General features: G+C 45.0%; 1 protein-coding gene across 1 annotated transcript in view; it reads left to right on the top strand.

Annotated features, from left to right (window-relative positions):
* TMTC4 (transmembrane O-mannosyltransferase targeting cadherins 4) overlaps nucleotides 1-17101 on the top strand; it is a 724433-nt gene that overhangs the window by 605100 nt on the left and 102232 nt on the right. The window contains exon 16 of the mRNA XM_085622264.1: nucleotides 15209-15321. Within this exon, the coding sequence (XP_085478390.1) occupies nucleotides 15209-15321 (113 nt within the window). The remainder of the gene's footprint in view (nucleotides 1-15208; nucleotides 15322-17101) is intronic.

Below are 17101 nucleotides of genomic sequence, written 5' to 3'. Positions count from 1 at the left end.
GCAAGCAAAAATCCAAACAGGTACTGCTAAACGATGACAGGGTGGAAATTAAAAGGCCCTGGCAGCACTTTGACAGTAAATGAAATCATTTAGATTTTAGAACTTAACTTCTACACCTACAGATCCATAACATACTGTGAAGACCCATATAGTGCATGAGATCTAGACTGTTCTAGACTAGTGGTGGACGAAAAGTCCGCTCTGCTCTGCTGGCAGCGTTCACTGAGCTTGCCCACTCTGTCAGGTCCGCTTGGAATGCGGAACTCCGGCAAAAGCCCACCAACTGCTGCATGGTGGAGTTTTTTTTATGCGTGCCTCACTAATGTTAATTTGGTGAGCGAGAATTTGCGCCCCCCTATTGTGATTTTTTGGTGCTTTTGATTTTGATTGAGCCTTTGCCTCAATCATTCATTTTTTTAAAATACCATTCTATCTTCTTTAAATTGGTAAAACTACTCATCCGCAGAGAGTTCAGGATTCTATTTAATAGATTTTCCACATTCGTATTTTTCTCTTCCGCAGATTTGATTACTCTTCCTCTCACTGCCTATTTATACATTAATCACCAGTATCGCTATCATCGTATTTCCCTAACATCTAGTTCCCTTTCAGCTTCAACTACAGGTTTTGATCAAAACTGATATGAATGGGAATGTTCCCAATAAAATAATTGTGGCAGCAGTACTGCGGCAAACGATAGGATACCTATATAACTGCTACTGATGTCTGCAAATATTGCAGCAATATGTTAGTAAAAACACCCTCACTATTGATAACGTCTGACGCTGTCATGGATGCATATTTGTTAACTAAATTGCTACTAGATTCTCTCATCAAGTCAAAAGCTATGTCATGTATTAACAAAAACATGATTTCAGAGTACTTCTGAAACCTCTTACAGAAGTGGTGCACAATTGTAAAGGGCATCCTCGGAGCATTAACCTAAAGCATCAGAATCAGTAATAATCTGTAAAAATATGGAATAGGCTACTTTTAAGAGGACACAAAACCAATGTATATAATCACTTAGCCTAATGTAGAGCATACTAATACATGTTCTGGCTCTGATGTTCAGCAAATTAAGTGACCAAAGGAAGGGTGAAGGAATGACATTTTCCGAGGCCAAACATCTGACTGTAACCTGAATGTCCTGTAGATGACATCAGTTAGTTATTATTTTCAGACTGGTGGATCTTGATGTTCGTGTCGTCAAGGGGATGGTCCTCCAGTGTAGAAGCTGTCATTTCTGGAAACAGGATGGGTCCTCAAAGGGCTTTGCAGATCACTGGGATTGGATTGAATCTGGAGTTCCTCATATGGATAGCCTAAAACGGTTGTTCATGTAGGATTAAAAGCACTGAAGCCCCTCCTTAAAGAGAGCGTGTGAATAGGTTTTGGTGATCAGTGGTATTGAAGGCTGCACATAGATGTTGCAGGGTTTCATATATATTTTTCATATATATTGCTGTCATCACTCTCCTCTTCTCTTTGAATTCCTCATCTGTTCCTTGTAGTCCCTAGAAAGAAAATGATGAAGAACCAAGGGCAAAGGCTACACATGCTTCTATTCGCACTCGGAGGTGGGTCACCGTCGTTGGGGAGCTGTGGTGCCAAGTAATCCCCAACATTTCAGGGCCCTCAGTGCTCCCCAAAGAACAGGAGAGCCCACGTCATGCCCTTAGAGAGATAGGAATCTGACAAGTGCTCTGTGAACATTTGCAGATGCTCACTGAATAGTGGGTGCCTTACATCAGACTGGGACTTATTAATATAATAAATCACCCTAATCTGATATGCAGCAGACGCAGTTGTGCTCTAGTGTGGAATAAATGTTACAAGATCTCTCACTTGTTTCTTTGTCCCCGTGTCGATACAATGCCCAGCTCTCATTTAAACTATAGATAATTTAATCTGGAACAGCTCAATATATTGCAACTCTTTCTTCACATGCTATTCCTCAGACATATTGAAGCAGTCCTTATTTTGCTTTGAAGTTTTTATTTAAATATTTATAATTTTTCAAGAACAATAAACATTGATGGAAAAATTTCCATCAGTTGAAGTTATAGTTTCCTTTGCAGTCTTAAATCATCTCAATACATCCTCATGACATTCAGAACTCAGAGGCATTTTAAATACTGGAAAATTACCAATATATGAACTTTTACTTGCCCGAGACCTGGGAGTAGAGTAATAAAAGATGGAAAAGTAGACTTCACATTTAATGGATGTATAATGTCGATCAGGTTTATCAGAAAGCAATCAATGTATTCTACACCATATACCACTATATACTACTCACAGCTGGCATATTTATGTTTGGGCAGCAGAGTGAGAGCTGCTGTATACACCACGGGGAAGACACTTTGGTGGAAAATCCACCATTGTCTGTAAATGCTAGCAGTAATTATGCAACAAACTACAAAGTGATGGAAACAATGCTTGAATTAAGCTCGCCCACTAGCAGTTGCTCAGCAATAAATGTGTGTATGGAGACTGTCCCTCATGGTGGCAGCTAAATTGTCAGTATCTACATAGTACTTGCATGAATACACTTATCACTTCCCTTAATATCTTCGATGCAGATGTCGGCCAATTGCCGACATCCCCACACCCTCCCCAGAGTGGGTGTCGTCCATTTGCTGACACTGGCGATTGTTAGAAAGGCATGGTGCTTTGCAACAGAGGGTTTTCTGTTTTTTACAATGAGGCTTCGGGTTGCTCAAGAAGAGCAGCCTGAGCTTTTTGAAAAATGTTTTATATGTAATAATCATCGCATACAAAATTGAAAGTAAAACGAGCCGAAGGGCTCGTTTCACTTTTACTATCAGTGCTCAGGGGATATTTCACCCCCCCCCCCCCAGCACTGTTGCTTTTGGGAGAGGTATTTGGGGTCTCTACCCTTTCCAATGGTACAGCTGCTCAATGAATCCCTGCTTGGGGATCACCACAGGAGAATGATCCCCAAGCAGGGATTCACCCAGTAGACACCAGGGATGGGGGAAGCAGCCCTTTAGGCAAGGGATTGTGCTCCCCTAATACATTTGTTCACAGCAATCTTTCAGCCCCTCCCCCGGGGAGACAGATGGGGGGAATTGCCCAGAGCTGAAAGGCCACTAGACAACAGGAATTGTTGTAAAAATATTGGGGTAGGGAATGACCACCTAGGGCATGTCCATGCCCCCACCCCTAAATACATAGAACAGTCTTTTTGGCCCCCCAGGTGGCAGATGGGGCAATTGCCCCAATCTGCCCCACCAGGGGGCAGAAAGCCCGCTAGAAACCAGGGATTTTTCCCCATACAAAAAATATAGGCGTGGCAGCTGCCCACCATGGCATGGCCTTGCCCACCCCTAAATACTAGTAACATTCTTTCTGCCCCTCTGGGATGCAAATGGGGCAATCTCCCCAATCTGCCTCATCAAGGGGACAGAAAGCCCACTAGACACTAGGGATTTTTCCTTATATAAAAATATAGAGATGGGGGCTGCCTACCAGGGCATGGCCATGCCCCAACCCCAAAATACATGGAACATTCTTTCTGCCCCCCCCCCCGGGGGGCAGATGGGGCAATTACCCTTAATCTGCCCCTGGGGGCCAGAAAGCCCACTAGACAGCAGGGATCTTGTTTCTCCATATAATGATATATGGGTGGGAGCTGCCCATCATGTCCATTAATATGTGCTTATTCCAAGACTCCAAGTAAATGGGACAGCAGTCTTTCGGGCCCTCTTCAGGGGCATAGAGGGGTAATTACTCCTGATCTGGCTGTCGGGGTGGGGGGTAGAAAGCCCATTAGAATACAGGTAAAGCTTTTTTTTTAAATATAGGGGTGGGGGCTGCCCGCCATGGGCATGATTATCACCTCACCCCACCTAAAGGGTGCAACAGTCTTTCTGGAATTGGGGCAATTACCCTTGATCTGCGCCCCTCCATGGTGTGCTTGGCATGCATCCCACACCATTTTCTTTCCCACAGTGCCCTGCAAACCTCAAACATTGACTAAAAATACACATTTTTCTCACATATCTCTGAGGAAACTTCTGGAATATGTGGGAAGCCCCAAATTTCTTACCACACAGCATTACCTCAAGTCTTCCACTAGAAATAGTACCTCACTTGTCTGGGTGGGCCAAGAGACCTTGACACAAAAGGCCCTAAAGTGCTACGTGGCAAGATCAGCAATAGGGGTAGCTGAAGGATTTGGGATTATGTTCAGCCACCATCCATGGAAGCCTACCAGCCACAGACATTTTTGAGAAGTAGACAGCCGTCGGGGATTCCAGGTGTGCCTGGTGTGCCTTGTGTGAATCCCATGATGTTTTCTTACCCACAATGCCCTGCAAACTTCAAATTTTGCCTGAAATCACACATTTTCCTTACATTTCTATGATGGAAACTACGGAATCCACAAAATTCCTACAACCCAGCATTGCCTCACTTGTGCCAATAAAAACGCTGTGCTATGTGTACGGTTGGTCCTAGTGCCAGAGAGAGGAATGGATCAAACTGCGGTCCTTAGGGGTCCCCAAGCAACGGCTCCCATTGATCTTGGTTTGATCCGTTTCTGTCACTGGCAACCATCCTGAAAGTGCATGACTGTGACTCACCTGGACCAAAGATCGGTTGCACCAGACAGAGTGACCCTTTTGAGCGCCAAAAACAACTCCAGACTCCCTTGGACTAGTGATGCTAGTCCCCTGCAGTCAACTGGTAAAAACAACAAACCAAAACCAAAAAATCGCTGGCCATCAGGTCCTCTGAGGGATCGCCCAAAAGTAGATGGTCCAGTGCATTGTGGGAAATGTAGCCCTGACCTCCAGCAAATTTCAGGCAGCCACTGTTTTCCCCCTGACCTCTGGATGTCGAAAGAACTACTTACTGACCTTACCGCTACCAAGGCTTGTTTGTGGCCAGTCCACCACCACCACCTTTACTCGACACTGCAACACGAGAGAACTCCACAGCACCAATAACCGACCACAGCAGTGGACCCGTTGTCGACTTTTTACACCAATTTCCTAGCCAGCACCGTCTAAGTGGTAAAACCAGCTCTCCAGCAACACCCAACTCAGCACCAATAACAACCAGGACAAATCTGCTCCCAGGCTTCTAGAGCTAAGTAAAATCGAACTGACTGCTGTGGCTTGGTTCTGGGGCACCCATCACCTTAACTCTTTGTGGACTCCACGCAACTCGACCTGCAAGTGGCCGATTGTCACTAATGCTTTTTCCTATTGACCTCAATGCTAAAGTTTTGAAATATTGATTTGCCCTGATTTAATTTTGCTTGTAAGATTCATAAATCTGGTTATACTTATCCAATTGACAACGTTTTTGGTGTACAAATTTATATAAAAATCTGCTTGAGTTTTATAAATTGGTGTCGGATTTCTTTTGAGTCGTGTCAATTACTTATCGTCCATGTTGGTACTCCTAAATGCTTAACACATGTTCCTCAAGTAGAGTCTGTCTGCTCTTTGCCACTCTACCACAACTGAGCTAAGGAATTAATATTGTGAATCCAGTTAACATCTTTGAGGTATTGTGAGAGTATTGCATAGTGAAGCCTAACTAGCATCACTATATAATACTCCAACTTCATACATTGGTGTTACAGTGGTGGGATCCTGTGCTTGTACTTCACAGTACCAATTCCTCATATGTGATTGATGCACGATAAATCCACTATTGACTTTAGACTGAAAAATTATTTTTTCAAAATGTTTTCAATTTTTTTATTGGAATTTTAGGAACCTATGTAGACCCCCATTCCAATAGTAAAATAAGAGACTTAGAAAGTAAGAAAAAAGTTTACTTTTTAAAAAAAGTTTTAAAAAGGTGCCAACTTTCAGGTAAAAGGTTAAGCACAAAGGAGGCTGGAAAAAAACCTTGCCCTGCTTGTCATCTCAGCCTGAAGATCAATGATCTAAGGGTTTTGTGCAAAGCTAGGTGCGTTGACTACGGAGTAACAACTAGAAAGGAGGACCTTGAGAAGGCCTTCAGCTACTATTAGAAACAGAAACTAGAGAGGGAGGGCCATTCCACAGAAAAAGACCCAGAAGAGGGTGAGGATGAATCCCTAGTCCAGACTGAAGAAGATGGGGAGGAATGTGAAGACAAACACTCTCTACCCTTTCCCAGACCCCCTTCACCAGCAGAAAGTGACAGAAGTCACTCTTGCAGACCCCCTACAGGTAAGGTGGTAGTAATCCCTTGAGGAAGAGCTTGATCTCCTCTCACTAGAGGAGAAATAGATTGAACTTGAGGAAAGAAGGGTCAAGATGGGCTTATAGCCCAAAGATAATGGGTGCAGCAACTCTAATAGGGAAACAGAAGAACCTTTTACCCTAAGATCCCCAAAGGGATTGTCCCCGAGTTGACTGATTGTGGTGATATTGACAAATGGTTTGCAGCCTTTAAAAGGTTTGCATAATGAGGGTGATAGGTCACCAGCATGGGGGTTTCTACTGTGGGAGTTATTCTCAGTGAAGGACAGAGATAGACTTCTGACCTTTAATGAGGATGATGGCTCAGTCCTATCAGCATATGAAGGAGACCTCCAAATATACGGATTTGTACTCACCTCAGAGGAATACAGATTAAAGTTCAGGGACACCCATAAAGGTCAAAACCAGACATCGGTGGACTTTGTGGACTCTTTGGTCAAAGCGCTAGAAGGCTGGATAAAAGGCGATGAGGTGGACACTCATGATGGGCTACAAATTTTATTTATGAAAGAGCAAATTTTTAATAATTGTACCACAGAGAAATGGTGTCAGCATTTGATGGATTCAAAGTCATCTTCTCCCAGAGAACCCGGGAGGATATCTGACAAATGAGTCAGAACCAGGGTTTCCATAAAGACCCATAGTGGGAGTGACCAGAAAAAGGTGCTCAGGCTTCCCAGAAGTGGAAGTTTGTGAGCAACAACAAAGATAAAAGGAGGGAGTTCTCATAAGGCCCCCAAAGTTCTTCTCAGGAGAGTGGGCCCGAGACTTCTCCCAGAACAAAGGCAGAGGTTATCAGGGTAAGAACTGGGACCCAGGAAAGGCTTCTGGGTTATGTCATGACTGTCATCAGGCAGGACATAAGAAAGGAGATGCAGCCTGCTCCAAAAAGTCACCCAGTGGTGGACAATCCAAGGGATTGGCTTGCATAGGAGTGGGGATAGAAGTTTACTCTGGAGAGGCCAGAGGTTACACTGAAGCTACTTTAGTTTCCCTGGGTGGGGTGGATATTGAAGCCCTAGCTGTTTTACCTCCATGTCTGAAGAAGTATATACAAAGGCCAAAGATCAATGGTACTGAAGTAGAGGCTCTGAGGCATACAGGGGCGAGTGTCACTATGGTGGCAGCTAGACTGGTTTCCCCAGACCAAATCATACCTGGTGTTAGTCACCAGGTGATCATTGCTGACAATGAGACTACACTCCATCCAGTGGCCTTGGTAAGCTTAGAGTGGGGAGGGGTTACTTGCCCAAAAGAGGTGGTTGTGTCCTCTGCCATCCCAGTGGAGTGTCAGTAGGGAAATTCTTTTGAGACTTGTGCTTGGCCTGCAGATGAAATGAAGGAATAGGAATGCTGGGTCTCCCTGAGTGGGTGTGTATTATCACAAGAGCACAAGCAGCAAATCAGGAAAGTCATTGGAGCTTGGAACCTGAAATAATGGACTATGGCACCCAAAATAAGAGAAAGGGCAAGAAGTCTGCTAAGGCAGCTTCAAAGAGGTCACAGGACCGGGGGAGAACTACAGCTGAAAGAGTCTGGCCTCACCTGGCAGAGATCCTAAGTGCAAGGGACCCTCCATAGAGGACCTATGCCAAGAGCAAAAGGTATTTCCAACGCTTGAGGGCCTTAGGCAGCAAGCTGCAAAAAGTGGGAGATGGAATTGGATGCCGCCTCCCCTCCTCTGAGTAGATCTTACTTACCTGTTTATGCTTAAATACAACTACTTTGGGCGGTCGGGCTTTCTCAGTTCTGATACTTCAGATTTGGAATGGATTACCTGAAGGTTTGCAGTGAGAAACTGTTCTCCTTCCATCACTTAAGAGATTGAAAGCTTTTCTATTTGAACATGCCTTTGGTAGAGCTTTATTGACTTTTCATTTGATTAATTCTGGTGCAATTTGGTATCATAACCCTTAGATAAGCGCCTAGAGACTAGTGGTATTTGTGTGCTATATAAGTGTTATTAACATAATATAACATGTCAGTGGGACCCAGAGGGTCTACTGGGAAAATGGACATCTGTACACTGAGGCCAGGGTCAACCAGGAGAGTTTTGGTCTCCAAGTGTACAGATAGTTTATTCTGACCTTAGCATGTGGCATCCTTCTAGCTGGACATCTGGGACAAACTAAAATCTTGTACAGGTTTGATGACCATTTTATTGGCCACAGATGTCTGAAAAAATGAAAGAGTTTTGTCGCTCCTGTGTCACCTGTCAAGCCATTTGCAAGACCGGGATACAACCAAAGGCTCCCCTAATTCCACCTCCAGTGGTTTGGACTCCCTTTGAGAGGGTAGGGATTGACATTGTTGTTCCCCTTGGCTCTCAAACTGCATCTGGGAACAGTTTCATTCTAGTGGTAGTGGACCATGCCACTAGGTACCCAGAGGCAATTCACCTCAGGACATTCACTGCCCCTGAAGCTGCAAAGGCCCTTCTTGGTATCTTCACCAGTTGGGGGTTCCTAAAGAGCTAGTATTTGATAAAGGGACACATTTCATATCTGCATACCTGAAGGCAATGTTGGATGAATGTGGTGTGAGCTGCAAGTTCACCACCCCATATCATCCCTAGACAAATGATTTAGTTGATAATGGGCCGCCCTGAAAACTCAGAAGGAGATGGGATGTCCTGTTACCTAGCCTGTTGTTTGCCTACAGAGAAGTGCCACATAAGAAGGTTGGTGTCAGCCTTTTTGACCTTCTGTTTGGCCATCCTGTAAGGGGTCTTCTATGTTTGGTGAGGTAAGGCTGGAAGATGATAATGGCCACTGATGGGGGCCAGGAGGAGGAAAGTTAACTCCTTCTTGACCTATTGTCAAATAACCAATAAGATGGTTCAGTAGATTGTGTTGTTTTATTGGACTCTCTTATTGTGAAACAGCAATCTGACTGCAGGCAAGTCATAGGCCAGTTTGCTGAGCTCTTTTCTTTGACCCCTGGTCAGACAACACAGTGTGTCCATGATGTGGACCCTGGTGAAAGCCTCCCTGTCAAAAATAAAATGTACAGGCTTTCTGATCAATTCAATGTCTACATCATGGCTGAGTTCAACAGGATGCTAGAGCTAGGGGTGATTTTAACTCTGGAACAGTACCTTGGCTAGCCTAGTGGTACTGGCCCCAAAACCTCACTCAAAAGTATGGAAACCGAGAGATTAAGTTTTGTGTAGATTACAGGGGTTTTTCATGCAATCACTAAAACTCAAGTGCAGGATATCTAGATGATATAGCTGTCTTTAGTTCCACCTGGGAGGATCACCTGGTCCACCTAAGAGACGTTTGACAGGCCCTGCAGCAGTCTGGACGAACTATCAAGGCCAGTTAGTGCCAGATAGGGCAGAGTTCTGCTGTGTACTTGGGCCGTCTTATAGGTGGATGCCAAGTGCAACCTCTCAAACCCAAGATTCGGACCATTCTGGAGTGGGAGGCTCCTAAATCCTAGACCTAATTCAGGGCTTTCCTTGGATTGATTGGGTAGTACAGGAGGTTTGTGAAGGGGTATGAGACCGTTGGGCCTCCACTCACTGAGCCCCACATAAAAAGCAGCCTAAGAAGGCATCTGGACTTCAGGATGGCAAAAGGCCTTTGACACCCTGAAAGAGGATATGTGTTCAGCACATGTCCTGAAGGCACGTGACTATGGAAAGGAGCTCATTGTCCAAACAGATACTTCTGAGCATAGGATTGGGGCTTTATTATCACCAACAAATTATGAGGGCCAGGATCAACCAGTTGCCTATATCAACAGGCAACTCCTCCCTGGAGAGCTGCGTTGGAGTGCTATTGAGAGGGAAGACTTGGCTGTGGTTTAGTCCCTGAAGAAGCTGGGACGACATGTGTTGGGGACTGACTTCAAGGTACAAAGTGACCACAGGCCTTTCAGATGGCTGATGCAGATGAGAGGAGAGGACCCCAAATTGAAGTGGTTTCATTTCCCGAAAGGGTATGGAGTTTACAGTGGAACACAGACAAGGACTGACCATGCCAATGCAGATCACCATTCCAGGTTTTTCCACTTACATTATGAGAACTACCAGGGGATAGGTTATTTGCTCATCGCCTTTCATCTGGGGGTGGGGGATAGTCGTGAAGGAAAGTGCCCTTTTTGTGTTATCAAGGCCCCATGTTTTGCTCCAATGCTGATGGTTATGACTCTGAAAGTGCACTGAAGCCTGCTGCCCAGGCCCTAGTGCTCGCTCACTAAAACTGATATATGTGAATTGTAACCCCAGTTAGCAAGGACTTTAATCCCATTATAAGTCCCTGGTAAATGGTACCAGTGGTACACAAGCCATGGAAGTTAAAGGGGATGCTAGGGTCTGAAGCACTGTTTGTGCCACCCTGAGTGACACAAGTAAAACTACTGACAGCATGCCTGCCATTGCAGACTGCAGGAGCAGTGCACATGTCTCAACTCGATTTTGCCCTCACCATGTGGGGCAAGGTCAATTATTATTATTATTATTTTTTTTTTTTAAACCTTTATTACAATTTCGAAAAGATACAAGTATGGGCCTACAACCAACAGGCCGGCCGCTAAACGCAGTGTAAACCTAGGCACGACTTAACATGCACATCAATGAAGCAGCAAAAGAGTTACTAAAGTGCTAATTATCGCAGTCAGCCACAGCCGCAGTCCCTAAACAAACAGGAAAGGTTTCATATTTTTGAAAAACAGAAAACATCAAACTCACAAGGCAGAGGAGGTTAATGGCAGAAACATGTGCTCCCCGTATCGAGGGAGTAAACCAACCCGGGTAGACAGAGGGGGGGGGAGGGGGGCAAGGCAGAAGAGACAAAGTCGCATGTCGCAGGAGCATACAGGAATGCGGGGGCTAGGGAGACAGAGCGGCATCCATCTCACGCGTCTGGGGCGGGGCGCAAATACCTCCACGATAGGAGTTCCAGGGACCCCACACCTTAATCCACTTCCCAGGCTTGCCTCTCGCCACATACACCGTTTTCTCTCTAAACATACACCAGTCCATGTGTTCCTTCCACTCGGAGACCGTTGGCGGCCTCTGGGAGCCCCACAATTGTGCGATGTCACGCTTCGATATCATATAGCCTAGAGTCACCCATTGCGTCTGCGTCACATTGTAATCAGTCGGCTCCCAGACATTCAGCAAGCATCTACGTGCCTCCGGCAACAAGGCAACATGCGTGACTTCTTCTAACACCGCATGCACTCTGCACTGTCAATTATTTTTAATATATGCCAGTCACATCTAAAGAAGACCTCCTGATCCCAAGAGGCAGGGTACATTATAATAAATGTGAGGACATATAATTGTAAGCTTCTATGTCCCTGTAGTAGCTTTTTCCATCAAGGGCTACTGTAAGTGATCAGTGGTCTATAGGGTAGCATGGGATGGCACCCGGGCAACCTCAAGGTTGCCAGTCCCCTATGGTACCCCATAAATATGTTATGTTTGGTAACCAACAAGGTGCTTCATCACCCATGACATGATTCTCATATCAAGGTCGATGTGGCATGCGTCCAGGGGGCTACCTTAGAGATTGCCCATGTCTTTCCTGTGCTCTGGCTGTCAGCCCGAAGCTGCGACCTCCAAGACAGGAATATGACCCCCTGCCAGGAGGTGTGAACTCTCCCAGTAGTCAGAAACAATGACCTGGACTGGAAGAAGGTCACACCTTCCTCCCTGACAGGATGGCTAGGGAAGTGGCACATCAAGATGGTGAGATTCAAAGCTTACACTGCCTGTGATAGGCACCAGGCTGCCTCTCAAAGGAGGAAACAGCCCTCCCCCTGCCCCTAGGCACATTTACATCAGGGCATGTGGAAAAATTATGTTGTCAGGAGGTGTACACCCTTAGAAGGCTAACCACACCTCTAGGGTGGGCTACCTGGTCTGTGCAGCTATCAAAAGTTTCTGCCATTTTTATAAGTGGCAGAATCAAAGAGTTCTGTGTAAAAAAGGTGCCACTCCCCCCAAATGGGGTCACCTCAGGGGCAGATTATCTGCTGGGGCTGGTAGCCCATTGGCCACTTGCACCCACACCCCTAATGCCTTAACGGGCACCGGGCATTTCCCTAGTGGGCCGCCATGGTTGGGGGCCGGTTTTGGGCCCCTGGGGGTCAATTTTGTTATGGGCCATTTATGCAGCATAGCTGCAATATCGGCCAAAACCGGCCGTGGCAAACAGCTTGGCCTCACCCCCAACACCCCCGGGTGCCGGCCGAGCACTTTGCCAGGGCCAGTTTTGGTTCCCAGTCCCGCCCCTGGCAGCAGAACCTCAGTTCTGATTCAACTTGCAATAAAGGACACAGAAGACACCCAAGTCTGCGACAATAGGATCTGTACAAACCAAAGGCGGGACGCTCTGCACCTCTGGCAACCATCCTGAAACTGCACAACTAAGGCTTGTCCCAGAGCAAAGACCGGTTCCACCAGACAGAGGGACCCCTTTGAGTGCCAAAGGCAACTTCAAACTCCCTTGGACAAGTGGCACTAGTCCCCTGCTGTCTGCAGGTAAAAAAAACATACCAGAACCAAATGATTGCTGGCCATTGGGCCCTCTGAGGGATTGCCCAAAGGTAGATGGTTGAGTGCATTGTGGGAAACGGAGTTCTGAGCTCCAGCATGTTTTAGGTGGCTACCATTTCCCCCCAGACGTCAAAATAACTTCTTGCTGACCTTACCATCCAAGGCTTGTTGGTGGTCAGTCCAGCAACCACCACCTTTACTCGATGCTGCAACATGAGGGAACTCCACTGCATCTTCAACCGACCATAGCAGTGACCCTGTTGTTGACTTTTTGCACTTGTTTCCACTCTAACAAGTAAAACCAGCTCCCCCGTGGCTCCCGCTTCAGCACCATGGACAGCTGGGATGACTCTGCACCCGGGCTTCTCAAGCAAGGTAAAATTGAGCTGACTGTTGTGGCTTGGTGCTTGGACCCGCATCACCTTAATCCTCCTTGAGTTCGACGCAACTCAACCTGCAAGTAACCGATTGTCACTAGTGTTTTTCCCATTGACCGCAATGCTAAAGTTTTGCAGTATTGATTTGTACTGATTCAATTTTGCTTCTAATATCCATAACTAGAGTCACACTTATCCACTTGAATTTGTTTTAGTATTTAAAATTATATTGAACTCTGCCTTATTGTTATAAATTGGTTTTGCATTTCTTTCGAGTCATATCAATCATTATCATCCATGTTGGTACTCTGAAATGCATGACACATGTTCCTGTAGTAAAGCCTGACTGCTCTTTGCCACTTTACCAGACTGAGCTAAAGATTTATTGTTGTTAATCCAAGGACCATATTTGGGGTATTGTGAGAGTATTGCACAGTTAAGCCTAACCAGCATCATTACATAATACTCCATTTTCCTACACTCACAAATTCAAAGATGTACAAATAACCACTGCCCATAAAATCTATATTTTGTGCCCATTTCAGAAATACATAGGTAACCTGATACCTATTTTTCACTCTACATATTTCACCATCTGAATTGGTCTATACTCAGTACACAAATAAAAAACATTTAACAGTGCAGTTCAGTTGTTGGCACTGGGTACCTTGGATTCTTGGAGAACCTACAAAACCTATATATCCCCACAACCAATAGGGACTAGCGAATGTAATGGTACGTTGCATTTATGAATCGGCCATCGTGACAAGAAGTTACTGATAAAAACATTATAACAAATGGCTGGGTTTTTTACCACTCATTTTCAATATTTTTTTATTTAAAAACTTTCCTCTAGGAAAACCTTCAGGGATCTACACAAATGACCCCTTGCGAAATTTGGAATTTTGTCTATTTTTCACAAATATATAGTCTTCCTGGATCACCCATGGGTTTCACAATGGTTTACACCACAAACTGTAAGAAGGTTGAAAGCACAAAAAATAGGAAAAAAATGGGCTACCGCTTTGAAAAATGCCAAGACTGTGGTAGAAAAGTATGTGTGTTGATTCAGCTCTGCATGTTCCTGAAAGCTGAAAAGAGGGTGACATTAGAGGTGGGGGTAGCGAGGCCCTGGCAGTATAGGGGTTAAAATAGCCTCTTACTCTTGGAAATGGTAGAAAACATTAAAATTGTAGAATAAAATGTATGAAGCTGGAGGGCAAAACGCGAGGAAATGAGGAAATAGGTTACTATTCCCTGTGAAAATGATTGTTTGGCGATGGCAAAGGGTCGTGCAATGGGGAAGGGGGGGAGGAGGACAGGGACCAGTCATGTAATAATCCTTTACTGCCATCAGACATTTGAAACAAGCATTGGCATAGCCAATAGGTCTCGCCTTTGGGACCTTATAAGTGTTTTGCCATGCAACAGTTGCATAACTAAATACTTATAAGGCCCCAAAAGCGAGACCTATTGGCTATGCAAAGCGGCCGTGTGGCTGCGAAAGTGAAAGTGATCGCGGTCACGATCAAACATCAAAGTGGCCATGCGGCCGCGAAAGTGAAAGTAATCGCGGTAAAGCGCGCCCGCGCACATGCACTGTAGCTCTAGGCTGGCCTGGTAGCACTTTTTGGAGCCCTCTCAATAAGTCTCGCCAGACCAGCGCATGCGCTGGGTCAGGCGAGACCTAAAAAGCCTATGTCTATAGATGCATCCTTTGTTCCTCTAAATCTCCTCTACTCGCAACAACTGCACACAAAGCATTCTCGTTGTTGTGTTGAACTCCCCCGCACCCCCCGTCCTCCTCCCATAGTCTCTCCCCGTGTGCGCCTTTCTCCTCTCACCACACGGCATGGCTGTTACGTTCCTCGCATGGGTGGTTCATCAAGGTAGGAAAACATTTAAAATATGTCCAACGGAGAGCACGTTTATTTTGGGGGCAGATAAGCGGAAGCTGGTTCTTTGTGATTTCAAAAGCGGAGCACACCCTGTGACGCTAATCACCGCGCTGACGCAGACTATTGTTTATGACAGACTGCTTTCCTGAATGTTTTTTACTAATGGCACCCTACTTTGCTTCTATCCTACAGGTAACTTAGGACAAGCAGAAGCAGTTGGCAGAGAGGCCCTGGAATTACTGCCTAATGACCATTCCCTCATGTTTTCGTTGGCGAACGTGTTGGGGAAATCTCAGAAATACAAGGTGCGTGGATTTAGGCTCAGCCCGTTTTTCTTTTTTAATATTGCTCTGGAACTGGAATAAAGAGATACACATTTCTGAAGCTGCCACGCTGTTTGTTGTCCTTTATGTACACTTTAGGCCCTATCCAAAAGGTATTTTAAGCCGTAAACTTGAGTTGATAGCCGAATGTAAATTTAAGTCTGCTAGCAATCCACAAATGGAGTCCTGGCAGTTGAAACATGTTTTTCTAAGGTGAATTTTTCCGCCAGGAGTACATAGAAATCTACAGCAGTAAATCGCACTGAAGGGATCAGAAGCGAAGTTCCAAGTCGTGAAGCCTTGGAGGTTTGGGAACTGTCACAAACATGTAGGTTTGTGAGCATTACCAAAACTACGATCAGACCACTTTCTACCCCTATATGGTGAGATATTTACTAGAGCGCCAGGCTGAAGGATTTCCCCTCCCAGGGTGGAAATGGATCACCCCCGATTTGCTGAGAGTGTTGGGAAGAGCTTTCTGAAAGAAAAACAAGCATTTGCAATGCAATCGGTCTCGCCTTTGGGACCTTATATGTATTTAGCTATGCAGTACATTAGCCTGGGTGCTGAAACTTCTACTGTTCTTTAACATGGAGGGAAAGTAAGCACCAAAGTGCGTGACACGCCAAGTATGGGAACACATGGAGAGAAATATTGCCTTTCAGTGGTAAATGGTAGAGTCCAAAGCTCTGTTTTTAATATAAAATCAGGGCCTTTGGTGGTCATATCACTGAAAATACAAGATTTGAAAAAAATATTATTATCTGCAAGTGCTCATGGAAGACAATTTCTATGGACTGGAATCTAGAGAATGCTAAAGTGATTCTGGTATTTTACTGACCTCTGCTGGTCGTTTTCTATCAAGACAGTTAAATAGAGGCAGTTGAACAGAAAAAAATCCCTAAGCGGAAGCAGACAAGTCCAAGGGCTGATCTTCAGAGCCCACAAAGTACATACACATATAAGTATATAAGAAGTATATACTAAAGTATATACAAGAGGTCTCGAATGCTCGACCTAAAAAATGTTTTCCTCTTTGAGAAAAAGGTAAAGAAAAAAATTCTGCTTTTGCAGAGGGGACCCTATTGATCATCCAGAAACCCGCACTGTTTAGAATTCTACACAGTTGGTATTGGGGCCTGCAGGAATTGTCACATTGTAGCATGTTTTCAGGCGCACTACTGGCAATGTTTGTGAATTCAAAAAAAACATAAATGTATGTACAGGTGGAGATCGAAATTTCAATCCGTCTGCGGCCAGCATGCGTATGCAGATCTTGTAAACATTGTAGCCCTCATCCCCCAATTGTAACTGTAGCCAACAATGGCCCCCTTCCCTCACCTCCTTACTCACTCATTCATATCTGTTGCCAGTGATGAAAGATTGTTTTTGTCCACACCAATGCACTAACAGGTAATAGGTTTTTTCCTGTCTTGATATAGAGCACGCTGTCTACCTTGATATTGTTGGAGCATGAATTTCTTCTCATCACCTTACTCCTCACCAAGAACCCAGCGTAAAAGTTAAAACTTTAAAAAAAAGATTTTTATGTCCTCATATCACCTCCGGAAAGCACTAACCGACCTCTGACACCTATGATGCTCAGTATCAGGTTTAACTACAAACAAGTCATGTGGGCTGCAGCACCTTGCCTCAGCCTCCCCGGTCACTGCTGACTTGAGAGGTTTAATCATTGGACATGATGTTTCTCATTCTATCTTCAACATATTCCAAAACCCTTAACCCTCTGCCCAGTTGTTAC

Source organism: Triturus cristatus, chromosome 8 (genome assembly GCF_964204655.1).
Source record: "Triturus cristatus chromosome 8, aTriCri1.1, whole genome shotgun sequence".
Lineage (NCBI taxonomy): Eukaryota > Metazoa > Chordata > Amphibia > Caudata > Salamandridae > Triturus > Triturus cristatus.
The sequence above is the reverse complement of the archived record's forward strand: the minus strand, read 5'-3'. Positions and strand labels throughout refer to the sequence as shown.